Genomic DNA, 24,154 nt, shown 5'->3' with positions numbered 1-24,154 from the left:
TTAAGAACAGATTGTTGATGACTAAAAGTTTACAATGTTTCACTGTAAAATTACACCATACCTTTCACTGTATTTAATTCTGAAATAAATATACTGTTATAATAATGTTATTTGGAAGAAAGATTCTGTATATTCAGATTGAAAATTTGTAAATAATTCTTTCAACACTTATTTGACAGATTTTCCCTGTTGGTTATTAAATACAGGGAAAAAAACTAGTAAAATTTTGATTGTAACAATAAGAAACATACCAAATTTGTACAAAAAACAATCAGTACTTTTGCTGTTTTACTTTGTGTGAGCATAAAATTACTGTTGTACTGTATTTAAATCAGCTAAAGATGTCATTATTTTACCAATAGTTGACATTATTTTCACAATTTTTACAGTTTTTGAACCTCATAGTTTTCCACCATTTCTGTCTGCTTTTCTCGCACCCTTTGCTGCCAAATTTTCACAATATGGAATTTCTTTTTCTTTCTTTAACAGTGCACAGTTAGACATGCTTGCATTTTGATCCAACATTAGAAAAGGTAGAAAAATGACAGATATTTATTTCAGATAAGTTATTGTGAAAGCACACAAAGCCTGACAAAATCAGATTTCTATGTTTTGTAGTAATAGTTTTAGCTCCTTTATGTCATATTTTCATGATGTTCACCCTTTTTCTCTAAGCTTCAACACCTCAGACGTACATATTGATTGTTCTTTCCTGAAGCCTGTTGTGCGCATGGAGCTCCTGCAGCAGAACTCAGGCTCTATGGAGGACGCAGCTCTAAAGTTGGACATTGATATTTCACCAGATGTTTTTCTTTCTTTCTGAAACTCCCCAAGGACCTGCCAGTGATCCTCGGACTTTAAACATTCGTTTTAAAAATATTTCTTGAGACATCGCCCGTCTTGACTGCGGGGAGAGATGGAGCATCTGTGCCCAAACGCGTCGCGCAGCGTCACCACTCCTCTCCACGGCTCGGAGCGCACGATGCGGTTCACCGGCGTGGCCATCGCCTCCGTTTACGGTGTGATCAGCGTGCTGGGGCTCGTCGGCAACATCACGTTGATCAAGACGTTTTGCTCCTCCAAATCCATCCGCAATGTGCCCAATCTCTTCATGACCAGCCTGGCGCTCGGCGACGTTCTGCTGCTGCTGACCTGCGCTCCGGTGGACGCCAGCCGCTACCTCTCAGAGGAGTGGCTGTTCGGCCGGCTGGGCTGTAAAGTCATCCCCTTCATCCAGCTCACCTCGGTTGGGGTGTCCGTGTTCACTCTCACTGCCCTCTCTGCTGACAGGTAAGTACGACTCACTGACCTCCAGGAGAACTTAAAGGATGTTTATATGGCAGCCAGATAATCCAGATATATGTTTATTGGCGTTTCTAAAGCTGTGCCACATGTCCAAACTGAGCAAATATTTAACTTTGTATTGATCAGTGGAATACTACGCACCACAGCTGCTCCTCTTCAAATCTGTTGCCACGTGTAAGAAGATGAATGTGATCAATCAGGTGCAGAATCAATCGATAATCAACTGCTGTCAATGCACGATTTGATATTTGCTTTGAAAACGTTCTTAAAAGTTATTTAAAGGACCTATTCCACCACTTGATTAAATACCCAATTACAAGATAAACTTTCTAATTTACAGATTTAGATCAGCCTTCTGAAGTGCAAACATTATTTTGATAGGCTAGGGTGACATTATAATGTTGGTAATTGCATCCACTTAATCTTGTGTGTATTTTAAACTCAAATTTCTGCATGAGTCCTTTTACAAGGAATTTCAAGTTGTAATAATTTACTGAGATTGACTTGATAACTCCATTTTTCTTCACATTGAATTCAGAAGTTCACTCCCCTGTGTGCTAAACATACCGGGATCATATCAAACAGCAATGAATTTGGAAATATTTTCAATTGTGATGTGCCCAACAGTGTTTTTCAGTGAAATTTGGCCACCTACCCTTCAGTTCAGCAAACTAGGGGATGAAAATGCTGGAAAAATGTAGCAAATCTGCTCAGCTAGAGAACGCTTTTTGTATTTATTTATAATTTCTAGAAATTTGGGTGTCTTTTTCTTTCAAAATTGACATATGATGTGTTAAAATACTCAATTGCATCCCAATAAATAAAGAAAAGTAAATCACCAAAACATTTTTTGGGTTGAATTCTGCTCTGAAAAGCTCCGACATTAACAAAAACTTGAAAAGACCAAAAACTACTGAAGAAAATCTAATTGGAACAACTTCATTTTTAAAACGTTCGTCAACTTAAAAACATGAGTTTGTGATTACGACAGTTAATTACTCACAAGATTCATTTAAATAATGCAGAAAAACTTACTGGAACAAGTACATTTTTAAGAGTAGTCAGCTTTAAGAAGTGTTTATGCTGTAACTCTTTAGGTAAGTGGTAATTGGAAATGCTAATTCTGCTAACAATGTAATTTGTTGCTTGGAGATAATTTCAGTAGAAGTTGATGAAGCAAGATGGTTGCACTGATATGAAAATACTGCAACGTTCTAGTATTTTTTTCAGTGGTAAGATTTGTTTTAGTTTTAAGTCAATGTTACATTCAGTAATGACTTTCTAACATTGGATTGAGACATTTTTTTGTAATCAGCTGTGCAGTATTGTGGGAATGTTTTATAATGTGTTACCTCAACAACATCCTCAACAACATCCTCAGCAACATCCTCAGAACATTGCAGGACAAATTGTCTTCCTTTGTTATCCATCACAATGCAGGAAGCTTTTATGAAAACACACACCGTCATCTCAGGGCTCGATAAAATCTTAAAAGCAGTTTTTTGAATTTTGGTTCGAGAAAGGGGAACGTAATGTGTGGCTTCGACAAAATCCTACGAACATCCTCTGAATGTTGCAGTGAAACGATTAAAACGTTATTTCAGATTATACGTACTTAAAGGGTCTTTTTAAACATTTAGATTAAAACATTTCCTTTAAACATTATTTGAATTTATAGGTCATGTTAATTAAGTTTATGGGAACTTTTCCTGCCAGCTGGGAGATGACATAAAGAAGCTGGAGTCAGAAAGAAAATGATAACTGGGTCAATATATAATTGAGGGACTTTTTGTAACATAGTTGACAGGTATCATAGTAGATATTTTTGCTGTTTTCAGGCCTAAAATCAACATGGCCGCCTATAACCAAACACCACATGGCATTTGTACAGAAAGATTCTTCTTCTAATTATGTGACGATCGGTGTACATTTTATCTTTCTGTGTGCAACATTCCTCAAAAACGGACTAACAGATTTGGATGAAATTTTCAGGGAAGGTCAGAAATGACACAAGGACCCCCTGATGAGATTTTGGCGGTGATGTGGCTTATAGTCTGGAACCATGGATTTGCTAAAGATTTCTGTATCATTGCGAGATAGCGGCATGGCATCACTGTAACTATGACAACAAGCGAACGCTACGTCAGCGGCCTGCTGACAATCACATGATTGTGATCCTACTACAAATCCACCACTGTGGACTTATCGGGACTTATCCATCAGATATCATACAATGACTGAGCAGCCTCAGCGTAGCACTGTGCTCTCAATGCTTTTTTGTTTGTTCTAAATGTAGCCAACTCATTTCTGGTTTTGTTAATATGTAGTTTAGCCAGCTTTTTTGACTGCATCAGATCACAGCGAACTCAATCAACGCACATGAGACTGGTCATAAAAGTTTGGCATCAATGGCATCAGTGTAGATACAGAGAGGAAATAAGGAGGAAAAAGAAAGAGTATGAAATGCAAAAATTACACGACGTATCTTGACTTTCCCTAAGGGGATGAACAAAGTATGTAAGCGTCTGTCTGTCCGTCTGTCTGTCTGTCTGCCATTATCTAATCCAGCCTCACATGAGCAACATAATGACAACAATTTGTACTGGTCATAATTTCAGATACCTGCAACTATTATTTTGACAAGTCAAATCTGAATCATAAGAATCTCTAACTGTCTTTCTGACTAGTTAACAGACATTATGAATAAAAATTCTGTCTTGTCACAGTGTAGCTACATCTGGTCAAAATGATGTTGATGTCTGGATTGTCAGATTTTGCAATAACATGTTAAACCAAGCGTCCCATACAAGGGTTTTAAATGTTTTTTTTAATCAATATACACATGAAACAAGGTTCGGGATGGTCAGGAACCGAGTTTTGCTGTGCACACAAAGTCACACACTAAGTCATCCAGCTGTGTTTTCAAACATCTGTGTCACGTGTCTGTCAGAGCAGATATGTTCCTGTTTATGTCGAATATGAGTGAATGTGCCATTTTCATTCCGAGCTACAATAATTGTGGTTCGGCTCAATAATTTATGTGACTGTATCACTGTAGATAAAAAAGTCCTGACCAGATGAGATATAAAATCTCTTATTTTGTGGGTTTCCTACTAGTTAGATATGCAGAAAATCCTTGTGTGTCATTTCCGAGAGTTCATAAGTGAAGGTGGGAATGTTGATCAGCTCCTTAAATTGGTGGGATTTCTGCCACATTTTGCCATTTACAACCCAAAGAAATGATATGAAACTGCAACCTACGGGCCTTCCATAGTGGGTGGGAGACAAAGCAGACATCTGGACTTGCATGTGATGGATCCGTCTGCACCTTTAACTCGACTTGAACCTGTTCACAGATATCATTTTAATTACTGTGTATGTCAATATTCCTGACGTCACCAGGTCGATGTTATCTTCTCATCGTCTCTCATTTTCTGAATTACTTTCTCAAGTTTAACAGGAGAAAAGCTTTATCACTAAAACGTAAAACATCAGTCGTGAGACTAAATAACAACTTTTGCCAAAAAAAAACACCCCAAAAACAAAACATATTTGGTATTTATTCTCCTCTAGAATGATTCTGGAAATGATTTTTCCCCTTTAAATCATGCAGGAGGATCTAATGAATTGTCTGACCTTCTGTTATAGAAGTTGCAATACAGCAGCACATTTGTTCATAAACTTATTCATTTTAACACCTGCCCTGTTGACATTTATGATTCTAAAACATTTGCATATTTTGGCTGATGGCCTGCAGTTCATTTATTTATACTTCACAGGATTGCCATTTTTTTTAATGCAAAAGAGCACCCTTAAGTTGAGCCTTTTTTTAAACACCTCGCATTTAAACATTTAATTGCTTCTGTGTTCCCTCTAAAGCAGCTATAATCAATATTTTTATATTAATAGATCATAAGACTGCACATTGATAAATTATTAGACTGAACAAATCTTAATGAATGCAACAGTTTGCATCAATCTTTATGAGATTTGACAACTATTAATGCAGTTATGTTTAACTAATATCTAATTTTTTCTGCATATACTAGAACATGGGGGGGGGGGCTGGATTTTTTTATTTTATTTTAATTAGTTGATTTGACAGGGACCATGTACAGAAGAACATTAAACACAAGGTAAAGATGCTCTGGACCACAGTTAAACCGACATCAGAAATGTTGGAGAACTTGATACAGATTACTAGCATGTTTTTTGGAAATGTCATAAAATAACTGTGTTTTGGGAAGCTGTATGTGAAGAACTACAACAAACAATGGGTTATAAGATCCCTTTGAGCTGCAGCGTGCTTTATCTTTGTAATTTCTCTGAAGAGAGTGTGATGGGAAATGACAGATATTTAATCAAAATATTGCTAGTGGCATGTAAAAAAGCCATAACAAGAAACTGGGGGAAAACAGGACCACCAACAAACAAACAAAGGTTGAAAATAACTGAGGAAATCTACATGGAAAAAGTAACTCACAAACGAGACTACAGGAAGCACAAACGGACAAAAAATGGACTAAGTGGACAGAATACAGGACTCAAAAGGGCAACGTTGGAGGAGAACAAGGGGGGAAATTATGATTAACAGGACTGAAGGACGATGTAGATGCTCTGTTACTACCCAGGCATTGTTCAGCTGTTTTGTTTGCTAACTTGTTTTTCTTGGTTTGTGTAAGTATATAAAAATAAATAAAAACTTGAGTGAAAAAAAAAGATTATACCATACTCGCTAGTTTCCATCTGAAGTCCTTGCAGCAGGCAAGAGAAAGAAAAGAGAAACAAGAAAAGGCAGAGAAGCAATACATCACATTTTTAAAAAAAAAAAAAAGATCTCACATTCTCACATTCACACGGTTTTAAAAAAGTCATTTCAAGGACTGCCAGTATTGACAGGTTTCATTGCTCCGGATCCCTGTTTTTTGTCTCTATAGAAAAGTCTTTAGAATCAGTTATAGTCTTTAGTTCAGTGAGGAGCTTATTCCATTTCATTATTGCTTTGTAGGAAAAAGCTGATTGTCAAAAGGCGGTTTTACATAGAGGGAAATGACACTGCTGCTAGAAGAAGACCTTGTTGTGCAATGAATAAAAAATTTGAGAGGTGAGGGCGCATAGCTATGAACAACCTTGAAAACCAATCGTACATCATGTTTTCAAAAATGAACATCCATAATTATCCAATATACAACAGTGGTGATACTGTTGTGTCTTCTTTTCCAGGGTTTTAATGGCTTGTTTCTATATCAGAATTCAAGAGGTTGCAAAGTTGTTCTGTTGGCTTGTGACAAGCATGACATACAATATATGAAATGTGACAAAATCGAAGCGAAAAAACAGAGTTTCTGAAAAACACCTCTCAAGGAAGTGTGTTAATTCCAAATCACATGACCTGCTTCACATGATGTCATTTCCTCCTGAAGCAAAGACTGGCCAGACTCCAAGGCTTTCTGTGTTACTTAACATAAAGTAGTGTGTGAGTCAAGTGTGGATTTATGGCATGTCAACAGGTTTACTGCAATATCTTTATAAATAACTTTCAATTTCAGTTATCCTCAATTGTATATATAATATTTAGAAGAATCTTTCTCTAAAAATGCCATATGGTGTTTGGTTATAGCGGCCATGTTGATGATTTTAGGCCTGAAAACAGCAAAAATGTCAACTTTGATACCTGTCAACTATGTTACAAAAAGTCCTGCAATTATATATTGACCCAATTAACCTCAGCATGTTTTTGGACTGTGGGAGAAAGCAGAATGTACCCGGTGAAAACCTACACATGCACAGAGAGAACACGCAAACTCCATGCAGGACGCAAAGCAGAGATCTTCTAGCTGCCAGGCGATGGTGCTCACCACGGAGCCACCGTGTCTTACTATGTCAACACAACTCATAAAAAACTAAGTTTGCAACTTGAGATATTTTGTTTTTATCTTGCAACCACACATTTCATAAAGTGGTGGCAAAAGGCCCCTGAGTTACTTTTCAGAGTTTGCTGTTATCTTCAACTTTGCAGTTTCCTCCAACCCTACAGAGCTTCATAGCCTTTTCCAACAGATTATTTTGGTTTTGCTGCTTGCAACATCCCTACTTTCCTCTGAGAGCCACTGAGTCTGTTTATCTATCAGGTACAGAGCCATCGTGAAACCCCTGGACATCCAAACATCCACCACCACCGCCAGCATTGTCCTGAAGGCAGCGCTCATCTGGATCTTCTCCCTGATCCTGGCCATCCCCGAGGCCGTGTTCTCTGACTTGCACACCTTCAACATCACCTCCACCAACGAGAGCTTTGTCACCTGCGCTCCTTACCCTCTGGCTGGGGAACTGCACCCTCAGATCCACTCCATGGTCTCCTTCCTCATCTTCTACGTCATCCCCCTGCTCATCATATCGGTGTACTACAGCTTCATCGCCCAGAGCCTGATGAGCAGCGCCTCCAACCTGCCAGTGGAGGGAAACCTGCATGCAAGAAGACAGGCCAGTGTTAAAACTGAGTTTAGCCCAGCTGGAAAACCATTTGGGATCTACTAAGTTCATACAAAGATCTAACCTTTCAAAACAGCTGGCATGCTTTGTTTATTTAGTTTCCTGTTACACTATATTTAGTTTTATTTACACCAAACGTTGAATACCAGCTCGTTTAAAGCCTTTAATATCCAAGGATAATATGCAAGGAGTCAATTTCTGCTGATAAAATGCTGGCAAATAAGTCAAATTTAAATATAAAGATATGATATACACTAATTACATGCTAGAATTAACCAATTTAATGTCCATCAAGTTTTTAGGCTTTTAAAATTTAGCATATTCTCTTATTAAAATGATCAAACAGAAATAAAAGCAGGTTCTGAGTGCCTTCGATCGTAGCAACAACTGAGGCTGCTAGTTACATTCTTTTGGTTAATTCTGCACGTAAAGGAAAAAAAATGTTGTCTTGGTTTATATAATATCTCTTTCATTCACGGGTATTGCTTTTTTTTCAGGCTGAATCAAGAAAGCGTTTGGCCAAAACAGTGCTGGTGTTTGTTGGTCTCTTTGCAGTGTGCTGGCTACCGAGTCACATCATCTACTTATACCGCTCCTACCACTACTCCCAGGTAGACAAAAGCACTTTTTTTTACATTTGATTCAGTCTCTATGTAAATCTGAATTTCTTTTTTAAGAACATTCTGTTGTATATATCTGTATAGTTAATACGCATCATCAATATGGCTTCATTTAAGCCGCGATTCCACAAGCATCTACTCAGCGCGGTATGGTTCGCCACTATTGTATCTGACTCGGCTCGTCTCGGTTTAGTTGTTTTTCCATATAGCCTCATCGTGGGTGGAGTCGTCATAGCGCAGCGAGCCGAAAGTCCCTTAACGTCATTTGCGTGCGACACAAACGCAACATAACGGAGACGATGGTTCACCTGCTGCTCGGTCTGTAGCTTTCTGTCAGATTCAAAGTAATAAAAGAGTCTGAGAAAGCTGAGAGCGACGAGTCGAAACACTCAGGAGACACACAGGAGAGTTTGGGAGGCGATGCAGCAGTATCAAGCTGAAGACAAGAGGATATGAACGAGACGACATATGAGGGTAAGCTAATGCTAGTTCGCTAGCTATCGTGTATCAGTCCTGTGAACGACCCTGTACTGACTGCAGTTTATCGCTATTAGGTATTAAAATATGTATGCTGTGTATGTGTTTCAGGTGGCTCTCTTGTGAGACTTCATGGGATTTACCTGAAGCAGCAGCACATAAGCCTGCAGTGGCACAAGGTGTAGAGGAGGAGGACAGAGATGTACAGGATGCACTGATGCACTACGTGTCATGCAAAAGTTAAGTTATTCTTCTCGCTATACTTCTGTTTTTCAGTCCCCGGACTGCTATTGTTTTCTTTAATGCAATTCTGACAATAAACTTTTGTACCTTTTGCAGATGTGTCTGTGCTATTGTTTTATTTGTGAAGGTTAGCAAGATTACATGACAAATTAAACACCAAAACATTAAAACAGCTGTTTTAAGAATATTCCAGTTTGATAAATCAGTATTGCTTTGGTGTAATTCAGTCAATGGAATTATGAACCATAAAGGAGTTTGTGTTAAAACATGTTAAATCCCATTAAACATAAATGCATTATTAGGGAATACAGAATTGTTTGGTTCAGACTGTTGACTCTTTTCCTACCAGTGTCTTAACAGACAAAATGAAAAGTTATGATGCAATCACATAAGTCACAAAATAGTTTATTAGTCGCTTGGAAGGTCCAATTTTCTGTTGCACCTTTTCCTCTTGCCTAGACCAAAGACAGAAAAGTGATCAGAATCAGCTTTAGTAAGTACACAATATACAAGGAATTTGGTTTTGGCTGTTGGTGTCACACTAAGAATATGGAAGAGAATAATAAAAAATAAAGAAACTATAGAAAGAGGAACAGGAAGAAAAATGAAATAGTAGCAAAATTAAATAAAACAATATATACAGAAATTTACAGCTAGACTGGAATAAACACATTAGCAAAATGATAATTGCTATAAACACAGTAGTGCAAAAGCAGAGAATGCTGTTCATGGTGAAAAAAAAATGCTGTACATGTCCATTGGAATACTGACTATTGTACAGGTGTGTAGGAATGGCTCAGCTGTTTATTACAGTGATGGCAGTGGGGAAGAAACTGTTGTGTCTGGTGATTTCTGTGTACAGGGATCTGTAGTACCTGCCAGAGGGGAGGGGGGAGACAGTTTATGTCCAGGGTGAGTGGAGTCTCTGATGATGTTTTCTGCAGTCCGTACTATAGGCTGTAGTCTGTTTCTGTCCTGCTGTGTGGCTGATCCAGAGGTGCACAGGACAGACTGGATGACTGCAGTGTAGAACTGGATCAGCAGCTCCTGCAGCAGGCCGTGTCTCCTCAGCTGTCATAGGAAATACATCCTCTGCTGAGCCTTTTTCAGGATGGAGTGGATGTTCGTCTCCCACTGCAGGTCCTGAGAGATTGTAGTCCCCAGGAGCTAGAAGGACTCCACAGCTATGATGTGATGTGTTTAGCCACCCGTCCATTGATTTTCAATCATGATCATGTCTTTGATTGTTTTACTTTAAGATATTTTTGGCACTCTTTACTTTAACTGAAGCACAAATAGTATCTCCTCCACCACAACTAAAAACAGCGTGGTGTGAACTTTATTTCATCTTGTGCACATTTTGGAGTTCCTAAGAACAGCTGTGTTTTCTTATTTCTATGTATATTTTCATTCAGTTTTACAGTTACCTAGTGACTATAAGAAGAATGGTTGCAATACTACATTGCACGAGAAAGTAAATTAGAGTGACTTGCTTGTTAAGTCAATAGGAAAAAAATGGAGCTGCATGTGTTCTGTTTATGTGTCACTGTAGCTACATGTAGCTTTCATCAGGCGTTCCTGAGCTGGCAGCTGCACAGTTTGCATTTACACCTGTCTGAATTCTTGGTCGTTGGTCTCACTGTTCTGATCATGCTTGCAGGCATTTACACCTGTAGTAATAATAATAATGCGAAAATCAACCATGGTCTCTGTTTACCGTGTCTTACCGGTAATAAGACGTTGATGTTGACAGGGTCGGTGTCCGAGCTGGTACTGGTGTCGAAGCTGGTGCTGGAGAGGAGCCGCTGCTGGTGGTGGAGAGGAGGCAGGGGAGCTGGGGGCTCCGCGACGGAGGTGGAGTAGGCTTCGCATGTGGAAAGGGATTCTTGAACAGAAATAAACATTCACCCTAAGTACACGAAAAATACGACATTGTAACTTGTGAAAAAAATAAACCTGTACGACCACTAGCTTAGTTCATCATGCAGACTGATGTATTAGCTTCTGAGAGCTAAACGTTAGAAACAGCAGCACGAAATACAGAGCACGGAGCTAGCGCTGATGGCTAACTAGCTAGCGCCAATGGCTAACTAGCTAGCTTATTGTCTGCTACAGGAGACAACAACGTTACTTTCTAAATATACTTGTTTGCTTAAAAGAAGCTTGTCACCAATGGGATAAATGATGTGAAAGTTTCTTGAAGTCACAAAACACTCACCATTCTTGAACGTCTCCAATAATGCAGCAGCTGAGTCTCCCTCCTGTTGCTCGTCGGTGCGGTGCAAGTAAATAGCTTCCATTAAACCTCTTCCAACACCTCCTGGTTGACCCACGCCTGCCGCTGTGGTCCTTGGTGAACCAATAGTCATTTTTGAGCTTTTTCAACTTCTCCCTACACTGCTTCTGTCCTCTTTATATACAGTCTACTGTATACGTGGGTGGCCATCCGCTCAGAGACCTCCTGATAAACTTTCTATGTCCAGCTCTCTCTGTATTCTTTGGTCCACCACCAAAGACAGAAAAGTCTCGACCTCTTCATTCACCCACGGTACAGGTCTGGCTGTTAATATTAAAATTATGAAGACAGAGAGGTCTGTGAAGAGCAATGCACACTGTCGCTGTTTAGTTTTTTTTAAATGCCGGTTTTGTTTTCGTGCTGGAGTCGCGCTCGTGTGTCGTCACTCCCTGTCCAATCAGTGGGCTGCACTCCTGTCCAATCAGTGGCCTGCACTATGTAGACGTCACATCTCGGCTCACTTCATCTCGGTTGGAACCTCAGCCGAGGAGGTAGGGAAAATCGTGCCTGATACCGTGCACTAATCCATATGGAAACGCTCGCAAACAAAGACGAGCCGAGCAGCACCGCGCCGAGTAGGTGCTTGTGGAATCGCGGCTTTAGTGTATTTCATTGTTTTCTGCTGCCACCTGCTGTATAGTTTTCACTTGTGTTATGCGAAGTTCAGAGGAATAAAATGTACAAAAAACATTTCCAGTTTCCAGTTAACTGGAAACTTAATGTGGCTAAAACATGTTGATTGATTTAATGCATTGGAAATAGATAGTAGAACAGAGTAATTTATAGTTGTTTCAGAGCAGGGGTGTCGACCATGTGGCCTGTGGGTCAAAACCGGCCCTCCAGAGGGACCAACCGGCCCACAGGACAACTTTGTGAAATGTAAAAATTACAGAGAAGACATTAACTCCGAACTGTAAATTTGTAAAACTAGAAAATTGAAATAATTTCTAGACCATGACAAGTTGTTTTGATCATAAAGTAAAATACTAGACTGCTCATTGTTCTTTTGTCATTTTGTATCTCGTTTTTGTAATATTGTCTTGTTTTTGTTGGTTTTTGTTTTTTGTCTGATTTTTGTCATTTATCTCATGTTTTTGTTGTTTTGTTTCTTGTTTTTGTGTTTCCTTTTTGTCTCGCTTATGTTTTTTGTCTATTTTTTTGTCATTTTGGGGGTTTTTGTCTCGTTTGATTGCATTTTTTGTCACTTTGTAAGTTTTTTGCCTTTTTTGTTTTGTTGTCATTTTATGTCTCATTCTTGCGATATTTTGTCTTGTTTTTTGTCTGACTTTTGTCGTTTTGATCATAAAGTTAAATACTATATCGTTCAGTTCCAGGTACCAGTAACTAAATGTTGTGTTCCTTTGTAGACACTCTGTGATCTGGAAGTTGTAATGTGGAAATAATAAACTGAGGTATAATGTTATTGCAATTTAACTTATTTTTCTGAAGAAATCTCAGTTTGTTCATGATATTTTGTAAAAAGGTAATTCCTTAAAATGTACATTTTCAGAACATACTTTTTGCAGTAAAACAAAGGAAAACTTTGGAGTTGTGGTTATTTATAGGTCATTATGTGGTCCCTGAATGAAGATGAGTTTGACACCCCTGTTTTAGTGTCAAAGTAAGATACTGACAAGAAAAATTGGCCACAATCGCTTAAACAATTGCAATAATTCAGATTCTGTTTGTGTTTATATTGTATTTGTTGGCATCCCCAGTGCATCCTTGCTCAGATTTCTATGTCACTCCACCTTATAAACCATTTTTTCCCAACTCTGCACTCCGTCTTGTCTTCCAGGTGGACACCTCGCTGGCTCACTTTGTGTGCAGCATCATAGCCCGTATCTTGGCCTTCACCAACTCCTGCCTCAACCCGTTCGCCCTTTACCTGCTGAGCAAGACCTTCAAGAAGCAGTTTAATCAGCAGCTGTGTTGCTGCTGTCGTTTGATCTCCAGACGCTCCTCACAGAGCCCGACACATTTCACCATACGTGTGACTTCGGTCCGCAGCACGCATCACTCCGTGGCCAGTCTGACCATGATAAATGGCAGGCAGCTCAGTCAGAAGGACTGTGTGTGAAAGAGAGGAAAGTTATACAGCGTTTCTCCATGTGATCCCATAAGACCAGAGAACTCCTAGAAAATTAATTATTGACCATTCAATCTATTGATCCCGTGCTGTGGTTTCTGCATTAAATACTGTGTCTCAGTTTGTAGTTGTAAAGTAGTAGTGTTTGTAAAATATCAGCGTTTTAAAATTCAGAATAGATTCGTCTTCGTTGCATGTCTGCTGTCAAGTGAGTGGCCTTGTGTAGCTTTAAATTAATGGATTTAAGATGTATGTGAGTCATTCCAACTCAAGTTAGCAAATTTTCAGAACAATTCCTGCTCAACCATCTCCAATTTACCTGATTTTTTTATAGCATAAAATATGGATTTTTTTTTTTTTTAAAAATGCAATTTTTTTTTCCATACAACTACATACTGTAGCGGCCCCTTGGATTCATTCAGCAAGACGCAGAGAGTTTCAAACGGGTGTTGATTTATTCTTACTCTCGACCAGCACGTGTACCATAAGCACCGTGAAAACTACAGAATTAAACAGAATACAAAATGCTTCACTGCAGTATCACAAACAATTCACGTATAAATCATGTTTACATCCAATACAAATAAACGCAACTCATCTGATAATAATGCACATTAAACATTTTCACACCTCATTCCGCCGCTCCAAGGGCGCTAATTTAAGTGTTAGCCATCAGCTAGCATGCTCTCCAGCTCGACATACACACACGTCGCTGTTCAGAGCTACGAATACAGGATAATGAGGTAAATCACAATGTAAACCCTTCCTTAATACAATTCAAATAGATAAACGTGATGTATAACTACTGTTTTTAGACAGTTTTTTACCGTTTCTCCGACGATGCGTGAGCACAACGTTGTATAGACAAAGAAACAGGAAGTTCGGCGTCAGAAAAACCGCAGAAGAAGACACGCTCGCTTAACAAAATAAAAGCGGAACAGACCACAAGGTGGCACTGCAGGACTACAATGTCTTCTTATTAATACATAAACAATATTGTGCAGGAGAATAATAATACAATTTATCTGACATTTACACATACGTTTCAAAAAAAGATCACTAGGTGACTTCTGCATAGTATTTTTTGTTTTTTTGTTAATGCGTGTTCAAAGGAGAACTTATTTCATATTTAAACTCACCCATAATCACTATTTGATCTACAGTTGAAACCAGAAGTTTACATACACTGTATAAAAAGACACAACCTTTTTTTCCCTCACTGTTTGACATTAAATCAGACTAAACTTTTCCTGTTTTAGGTCAGTTAGGATTACCAAAATCATTTCTATTTGCTAAATGCCAGAATAATGAGAGAGAGAATTTTTTAGAGGATTATCTATTACTTTCTTCAAAGTCAGAAGTTTACATACATTTCCTTAGTATTTGGTAGCATTGCCTTTAAACTGTGAGACTTGGGTTAAATGTTTTGGGTATCCTTCCACAAGATTCTCACAATAGCTTGCTGGAATTTTGACTCTTCTTCCTGATAGAACTGGTGTAACTCAGTCAGGTTTGTAGGCTGCCTTGCTCACACACACTTTTTCATCTCTGCCCACAAATTTTCTACGGGAATGAGATCAGGGCTTTGTGATGGCCACTCCAAAACAGTGACTTCATTGTCCGTAACCCAATTTGTCACTTATTTGGCGGCATGCTTCGTGTCATTGTCCATTTGGAAGGCCCATTCGTGCCCAAGCTTTAACTTCCTGGCTCATGTCTTGAGATGTTGTTTCAGATTTTCCACGTAATGTTCTTTCCTCATGATGCCATCTATTTTGTGAAGTGCATCAGTCCTACCTGCAGCAAAACACCCACACAACATGGTGCTGCCACCGCCATACTTCACAGTTAGGATGGTGCACTCAGGCTTGCAAGCTCCTCCCTTTTTCCTCCAAATGTAATGATGGTCATTATGGCCAGACGGTTCAATTTCAGTTTCATCAGACCACAGGACACGTCTCCAAAAATTAAGGTCTTTGTCCCTGTGTGCATTTGCAAACTGCGATCTGACTTTGTAAAGTTTCTTTTGGGGTAATGGCTTCTTCTTTGCTGAGTAGCCTTTCAGCCCATGTCGGTCAAGGGCTTGTTTCACTGTGGATCATGACACTCTCTTGTCAGCTCTTGTCAGTTCTGGGGTTGATCAGCACATTTCACACCAAAACACGTTCATCTCTGGGACACAGAACCCGTCTGCTTCCCGACTAGTATTATTGCTGGACATTCCCATGGTGTTAATACTTAGGTATAATTGTTTGAACAGATGAATGTGGAATCTTCAGGCATCTGGAAATTGTATTTACGGATAACCAGACTTGTGGAGGTTCACAGTTGTCTTCCTGATTTCTTTAGATTTTCCCCTGGTCTCACACAAGGAAACAGTGTGTTTGAGGCATGCCTTAAAATACATCCACAGGTGTGCTTCCAATTAACTCAAATGTCATCACTTAACCTATAAAAAGCTTTCAAAGCCATGACATCATCATCTGGGCCTTCCCAAATAGTTTGAAAGCATAGTAATCTTAGTGTACGTAAACTTCTGACTTTGAAGAAAGTCTCATTATTCTGGCATTCAGCAAATAGAAATTATTTGGGTAATCCTAACTGATCTAAAACAGGAAAAGTTTAGTCTGATTTATTGTCAGACAGTGAGAAAAAAAAAAGGTTATGTGTCTTTTTAATATGTAAACTTATAATATTTCAGATTCTGAATCAATGGTCTACTGATAAAAAACTGTGAAAATGTGAGGCTTTCCTTGATAGTTTAGAAATTGTAAAAACATAGCCTCAAATTTCAATGTGAAAAAAACAAAAAACAAAAATGTGCCAAAAGAAGGTGGATGAGTAACTTTTTAAAAACGTATCTTGATAAAACATTCAAGCAAGTAAAAATTGGTCGAGCAGAAGGCCTCTGATCATCTGAAATGAAATAACTCTTAGCTGAACACTCCTCTAAGTCACAAACTGTAACATCCTTTCTGATTTTAGCCAGATCAAATACATCTTTTGCTACAATTTTACAAAGAGATAACTCCAATTAATGTGGTATTTTCATGTTGGTAGATATTCTGCTGAATACTGATGTGTAATATTCTGTCTGTCACTATATATTTATATTTCTAAAAATCATGTGAAAACTGTGAAACTTTACCTTCAGAGTATATATTCTAAGTGTTATTTGTTACAGCATGCATATTGTGTTGTGTATCACTTGTACAAGCTGTAAAAAGTAAATAGTGACTGTAAATGTGGTTGAAATTGCATTCGTAATTTGGTAATAAACTGTGTAATGTGTGCATATTTTTGCAATTTACATACACTTTTGAGGGGAAATTAAATGGACAAAGTTTAAACTGTAGCTTAAACTCATTGAACTGTGCGTAGAAAAAATATATAAATATATAACTCAATATAAATTACAGTGTGTACTGAAGGACTGTTTATAATATATTGCATAGAAAAAGTGGAAGCTCATGTTTCTCTTTTGGTTCTGTTTAGTGTCTAAGTGCTGTGGACGGTGTATATAGATATTTTTGTTCTGGTGTGTTCACTGGATGCGATTATTCTGCTCTGTCACATGCTAGACTTACAGACACCTCATCACACCGCAGTGTCCTAATTTGGTGTTTCGTAGAGGGAGAGGATCGTGCCCGGGTGGTGGTGTGTGGGTGCATAATTCAGTCTGGATAGTGTTTGTTTAATTGTGCTGCGACCGTCCTGCGCAGCCTCAACCACCTACTTAACGTGTCATATTTAGAGTCAGGTCCCTTCTGTAGAAAGTTGGGAATGTAAATAAGGATTTGGTCTTATCTTTTTCAGTTAAGGAATGAAAGTATCTCAGATTCAGATTAATAAAAGCACATTAGCACATGTTTGAAATTCTTTTCCTGTCCTGCAGGAAAGTGTTCACGGTTGTTAAAAAAAAGTCTTAAGGAGATTGAGTGAGCTCAACACAAACCCGGTAGGAAGATAAATCCTGGACAACTTCTCTCAGAGTCCTGCAGGTTTCCTTCTCTTAACAAAATCAACAGCAAAAATCCACTCAAGACGTATTTTAAGACTTGGCTTTGCATAGTGATCTCATATTTTTCCATGAAAAAGCTGAACATTTCTTCAAGTGATGTCCTCTTTCCAACTAGTGCCATCCAGACTGTAGGTATTTGGACAGTCACATATCTTTCTTTATGTTTTTCTGAGGTGTGATCATCAGCATATTCAGTGTGAAAGAGACCGTTGATGCCCCTTTAAAGAACTATGTGGGAGATACAGTTCTTTGAGTTGAGACATCAGCAGATGCTTTGATTCTTCTGTTGAGGTCTTGTTGAATGCAGCTCAGTCTGGTATAGATCAGCTGATTGATTTGGCCAGGTAAAGTTATTTCACCGCTTCACCCTAAAAAGCTCTCGAGTTGTCTTGGCCTTATCTTTACTGTTGTTGCTCTACTGAATGATCAGATGCTTTTTTATGGAGTTTGATACATTGGCTGAATCTGCTGAATCCATCTTCTTACTTTCTGTCAGCAGTAAAATAATCGACAAATTCCACTGTATGAGCTCCATTTGCAGCCATGCATGTGTTTGTTTGGCAGATAAGTAAGTATGCTTTGGGTGATGAGCTGTTGAATTTCTCTGCACCGTCTTCTTTCTTTTACTTTGACAGAGGTTGATTTTGCTTCAGTCCATAGAACTCAACCTTTTCATTAATCCTTTAAGGCTCTGACCTGATGATATTTGATGATTAACCGATCATTTTACATCCTGAAGAGCATCTTGATTTGCTGTGCCATCATAAGAAGTTATTCTTTAGCATGAAAATTATTTTTTAGTCATAAGATTGAGATCTGTGCTCCTCAGTCTACCAGGTTATTTGGTATTTTCTAGTTTTTTGTTTGTGTTCATTTACTTGGCCTTGAATGTTTATTTTGGAAAATTAGTTGATTGTGAGGTCACTGACAGATTTTTGAGTCTCGTTATTATCTTCTTCATCTGAAACTTTTTGCTCCTCTTGTCTGAAAACTCAATCTGAAATGAAACGGCAAGTCCGGGTCACACATGAGGTTCTTTGGGCATATTCTCCCATTGCTCAAGTCACAGCGAGTACTATCTGCTTTTGGCACCTTACATCTGTGGCAGTGTGATGGTCGCACTGGCAGTCATCCTAACCAGTAACCCTAGGAACCACTTTAGTTTAATTTGAAACACTTTAAACTTATATTGCACAAACAAAAACACATAAATAGCAGCACATCATTTATCATTTCAAACAACACACTCATAATATGTTTAGCCTTTGTGTCAAAAGGACTACACGAAATGGCAAAAACATTAAAACCACTAATTAATGAAATGAATAGCATTGATCATGCTTTTTCAGTGCAATGTCCTACTGGGAAACCTTGAGTTCTGCTATTTATATGCACACAGTCTTCTCTAGATAGACAGATAACACTGACATGTTAAGACAAATGTCCATCCATCCATCCATCCATCCATCCATCCATCCATCCACCCACCCACCCACCCATCCATCCATCCATCCATCCATCCATCCATCCATCCATTCATCCACTTCTGCTTATCCGGGGTCGGGTCACGGAGGCAGCAGATGAAGCAGGTCATTCCAGACGTCCCTCCCCCCAGGAACACTTTCCAGCTCTTCCTGCAGGATCCCGAGGTATTCCCAGGTCAGACGAAAAACATAATCCTTCCAGCAAGTTCTGGGTCTACCCCGGGGCCTCCTCTCAGGTGGACGTTTTCTGAAAACAGACGGAAAACGGTAAGAAAATTAACGGATGGGATTCACACTTATTGAATGATGTCAAGTTATTATCTCCTTGAACCTGCCTGAACCCACCTTTTAAATCACAGTCAAAGGTTTTCCTCACAAATGTCTCTCTAAGACCACTCCTTTCAGCAGGAGGGAAGAAATTAGCTGAGCAGAAACATTTTCAGCCTCCTGAAGCCTCACACTCTAAAGGTTAGCCTCTGTGTAGGTGTTGTACCTGTTCACTGAGAAAGTCTATTGATCCATTTGTGCTTGACACCCTGTTACACTTATCTGCTGGTTTTTTAGAGTTATCAAAGAACATCAGGGGACTGAAATGCCATCATGTTTGTCCATTAAAAATATGTCATTTTAGATAGAATTTATAATTTGTGGCCTTTTTGCAGCTTCTGTAAGTGTCTTGTAGCAGAGTGAGCCTTGTCTTTGTTCCTGAACTTTACAATTTCCATTGAATAATTTGTGGAGACAAATAATACAAATAGACACATGCACACATACGCTGAACTACAATAATTAGTTATGCATTTTTCACATGTTACATTTTTCATTCAAGCATACCACAAGGCCACTGAATAAACTTAATTTCAGATTGATTTTTAAATGTGTCAAATTACCTTCTAATTTTCTCAATAGTATATTTGGAGCGCTAAATATTCACTAAACACAACTAAATTGAACAGTTAAATTCTTTCTATTTTTTTTATGTTTGAGGATTATGTGCTCTGAAAAAATATCATTTAGATAATGCAAATTTTTAATCACAGCTTACTTTTATGAATAAGCTTTTTATGAGGAGGGAAGTATTATTTAATAGCAAAAGTGTATTTCTTAAATGCCACAAAGAAGGTTAAAATTAAAAATAAGAGGTGATTATAGCATTACGAAACCTGCAGGATGTGGCAGTTATATACTTGGTCACCTTGGCAACTTAACAAAATGTCAATTTCTTTGAGACTGTGTGAAAAGTTAATTCAGTTGGACTGAGTGTGTTATGAAGCACACATCTACCCTCTGTGTCTGAGTTCTGTTCAAAGATGACTCAGGAGCACAACATAATAGAAAAGATGTAAAAGCAACATTTACCTGCACAAAGTGGGTTCAACGTTACATCAACCACTGAGGAAGAATCCAAAGAAAATTCAGTGTTAAAAAAGTAATCAAGAACAGGAAGAGAAAGCTGGAAAGCACAAGCACAAAGAGAGTCTGACTGATGAGCAGTGATGAGCTGAATATATGCTCTAGGGACTGATTAGCAGAGTGGAAACAGGTGATGCAGCAGGTGGTAATGGCTGCTCTGAAGAGACATGAAAGTGGATCATGAGGAAACAAAACCAGAAAGAACAAATTACTGAAGCTGTTGGGACGAGGTCACTCACTTGATTTTCTTACCGACCTGAAAATCCTGACCTCAACCACACCTAACACCTTCAAGAGCATCAAAACTCTAACCTAATCTTTCACTGGATACAGTAAGCTACCAACAATGACACCTCTGTTCCTCAGTATAATGGAGGAATAAATGGATCTGAATGTATAAACATGTAGAACATCCTGTTAGCAATGTTAGCATCGGCACAACTTTGGCCATGTTGATTATTGCACAAAATTGCCTCATGTAAAGAAATCACAAACCAGTCTGTTTCTCGCCGTCTACATGTCAGCGCACCAAGCAGAGTGTAAACAGGTGATGCAGCAGGTGGTAATGGCTGCTCTGAAGAGACATGAAAGTGGATCATTAAGGACACAGAACCAGGCTGAAGCAATGGCTGAATGAACACCATGAAGCTGTTGGGATGAGGACACTTGCTTGATTTGCTTACTGACCTGAAAGTCCAGACCTCAACCACACCTAACACCTTTAAGAGCACCAAATAAAATGTGGTTTTACATTCGGGTTATGTGCTGACTGTTTCTCACCTTGGAGCTGCAGTTTCCAGGTGGCTGCCTGATAAACTCATGGTGATGACAAGTCTTCAGGAAGTCAAACAAAACTCCTGTACAGTGTCTCCTGTAAAAGGACAAGAATCAAGAATCTTTACTGTCATTGTGTTTCCACACAGCGAAATTTCAATTGGTGACTCCAGAATATAGACAAAAAAAACAGAAAATAAACCGACAATGTGTCCTTCGTAAATATATATATATATTTTTGTACAGATTAAACAAATAGTGCGGAATACTCTAAGGATCAGGGAGCTTTTGAGTTTTTGATAAGTTGGTTTGATAAGCTTTTCCCACTTGTGTCTAGTCTTTATGCTAAGATAACTAGCTGTTTCTGACAGCTGTGTGAGTGGTATTAACCTCCTGAACTTTCAGTAGGAAAGTTATAAAACTAGTCCACAAAATGTTTAACTGCTCCTTTAATTCCCTCTTAGTCCATTATTCTTATCTCTATATACTTTTGGACGTTGAGATATAGTCCACATGCACATAACCATCTTTTAAACGGAGCTTTTCATTATTTGTTCTCAAAAAACGTCTCCATAAACCATCATGAAAACACAAAAACACAACCAAGGTGCTGTTAAGAGAGCACAAAATCAACAGGCAGCAATAAAACTCTAACATAGAGCCTTGTTTACCAATCTGAAGCCTTTACTGGCTACCAATGTATGCCGCATTAGTAGAGTATAGTAAAGGAATAACTCTACATTTATGTATAAACATGTAAAAAGTCCTGTTGGCAACGTTTGCACCAAAACAACTTTGGCCACCTCCACTATTGCACAAAATTGCCTCATGTAAGCAAAACACAAACCAAAATGTCCCCATCTACAGCAAGCAGTTTTCTAAAAGCTCCATTTTCAGTGACTTTAAAACTACTGTATGTTTGTGTGGAGATGAAAGGCCAAAACACAGAGAAAAAGCTGAGTTTTAAATGATTGTATAATAAATATTTCTGCAGTTGTTCAGGAGGTTTGTCAAAGGCAGAGAGGGAAAATCAACTTACTTCTGAGGCTGTGTCGATTAGCAGCTGCATTTTAACATCATTTTGGTCTTAGTTGATGCTCAGTTGTACATTGTTTTCAACATGTAGGCAACTAATACAATCTATCTATCCATCTATCTATCTATCTATCTATCTATCTATCTATCTATCTATCTATCTATCTATCTATCTATCTATCTATCTATCTATCTATCTATCTATCCATCTATCCATCTATCCATCTATCCATCTATCCATCTATCCATCTATCTATCTATCTATCTAGCATTATATCAACAGAGTTATAGAAGTCATGATCTTATACTTTTTAATCGGTCTTTGCTCGCTTTTTAATTTCTTCAAAAATAAATGTCACTGAATGTACACCAAACATTCATTTAATGCATTAAATGGGGAAGCTGTAGACTCAGGGATATGATTTTCATCATTTTTAACAGTGCAAAAGACAGTATGATGTTTCAACACCAATTAAAATTGGTGAACAGAAGGAAAATAGGAGTACACAAACACTGCAGCAAGGTGGAGACAAAACTCCGCGTACCTTCAAATCTGTCAGCGTTTGACACTTTTAATTCTGACCCAAAGACATGGTGGGATTGTTGAGAGAGCAAAACAACCACAGGACAGTGCATCACAAAGCACAAGCACCTTTATGAATGAATCCACTGCAGCCCTGAGGGACGATGATGTTCAAACACTGTGTTCTCTTCTCTTTTTATGATGCTGGTGCAATCAATTCTGATGCTGCAAAAGGAGAAAGGGTATATACAAGACACTGTCCTGTTTGCTTGTTATACATTAGCAGCACTGAAAATGGGCACAACAGAGTGGAAATCAATACAGTCATCTAGCTGCGACAGTAAAGTGGGCATGTTTTACGGGAAGCTGCATTTACAGGCCACTCTGTCTGTGTTGTTTCTGTTGGATGTATTTAAACATTACCAGAGAAGAAAGATGCTGTTTCACCTTGATGCTCAAAAACGGAAACATATATCAAATACAAAACGTGAAGAGATGTTAATTTATAGCTTCCCAACCAGAATTTGACAAAAAAAAAAATCTCTTAAATGCTTAGTGGACTGCAGCAGATCTCATGCCAGTAAAACTGCTGCTTATATAGCACCTATAAAAAGTTTTATACTTTATGTCCTACAATGTACAATCTGTTTAGATCTAACGTGTCTTTGTCACAGAAGACCTTAAATGCCAAATAAAAAACAGATCACTACAAGTCAATTTAAGTTGATTGCAAATATAAAATGCAGAATATTTGTTTAAAACTATATAAACCACCATTTTGTAGATGGATCTTTGGAAGCAGTTACAGCTTTGACTGTGTACGTGGACAGCTCTCTAACAGCGCAAAAGGACACTTTATTTTCCTCCTTTCTTTGCAAACCTTATCGCACTGACAGGTTGCAGAGAAATCAAGAATTTAGAGTCTTTTTCGAGTCCAGCCACATATTTTAGTTGAGCTGAAACAAGTATTTCTTGTGATTTAGGATCTTTTTTTTCTGTTGGGTCAATCACCAAAAAATTCCACATCAAATTCCATTTCCAAGATGCTGTATAAAGATAAAATCTAAATAAGGATCAAATAACTGGGTTCCAAAATATTTCTTTTCTAAAGCAAGGGGCTTTCATTTAATGGGTTTTCTGGACTTTATAACTTAAGTTTTTATGACAGATATAATTAACTCATATTGATTAAGGATGCAGCAAGTACTTGATATTTTTTCCAATAGTTTTTAATAATTTTGAATCCTCTGAAGACAAGCTTAGTATCCCAGTGCAGTTCTGTTGTCTATTGTTTTAAAAAAGAAGGAAAGTAGTGCATGGGAAATGACGAACAGTAAAAAGCCCATCAAGAGTGAAATAATAATTCATACATTCGCTGCAAG

At 38.3% G+C, this 24,154-nt stretch overlaps 1 protein-coding gene and 2 long non-coding RNA genes across 3 annotated transcripts; 2 read left to right on the top strand and 1 right to left on the bottom strand.

Moving 5' to 3' along the window:
- Positions 1-674: 674 nt before the first annotated feature.
- LOC111566429 (gastrin-releasing peptide receptor-like) lies at positions 675-16,109 on the top strand. The gene is made up of 4 exons (XM_023267014.3): positions 675-1,290; positions 7,437-7,788; positions 8,295-8,408; positions 13,232-16,109. Exons 1-4 carry the CDS (start codon positions 917-919, stop codon positions 13,511-13,513), a joined length of 1,122 nt encoding a protein of 373 aa, XP_023122782.3. The 5' UTR covers positions 675-916; the 3' UTR covers positions 13,514-16,109.
- On the top strand, positions 8,440-9,228 carry LOC129350625 (uncharacterized). Its single transcript, XR_008604099.1, has 2 exons — positions 8,440-8,891; positions 9,006-9,228. It is a non-coding gene; the product is annotated as an uncharacterized LOC129350625 (long non-coding RNA).
- On the bottom strand, positions 9,358-14,245 carry LOC129350612 (uncharacterized). The gene is made up of 3 exons (XR_008604082.1): positions 14,153-14,245; positions 11,356-13,503; positions 9,358-11,022 (listed from the first exon to the last, which is right to left on the bottom strand). It is a non-coding gene; the product is annotated as an uncharacterized LOC129350612 (long non-coding RNA).
- Positions 16,110-24,154: the final 8,045 nt, after the last annotated feature.

The sequence above is a fragment of the Amphiprion ocellaris genome, chromosome 1 (genome assembly GCF_022539595.1).
Source record: "Amphiprion ocellaris isolate individual 3 ecotype Okinawa chromosome 1, ASM2253959v1, whole genome shotgun sequence".
NCBI classification, from domain to species: Eukaryota; Metazoa; Chordata; class Actinopteri; family Pomacentridae; genus Amphiprion; species Amphiprion ocellaris.
The sequence above is the reverse complement of the archived record's forward strand: the minus strand, read 5'-3'. Positions and strand labels throughout refer to the sequence as shown.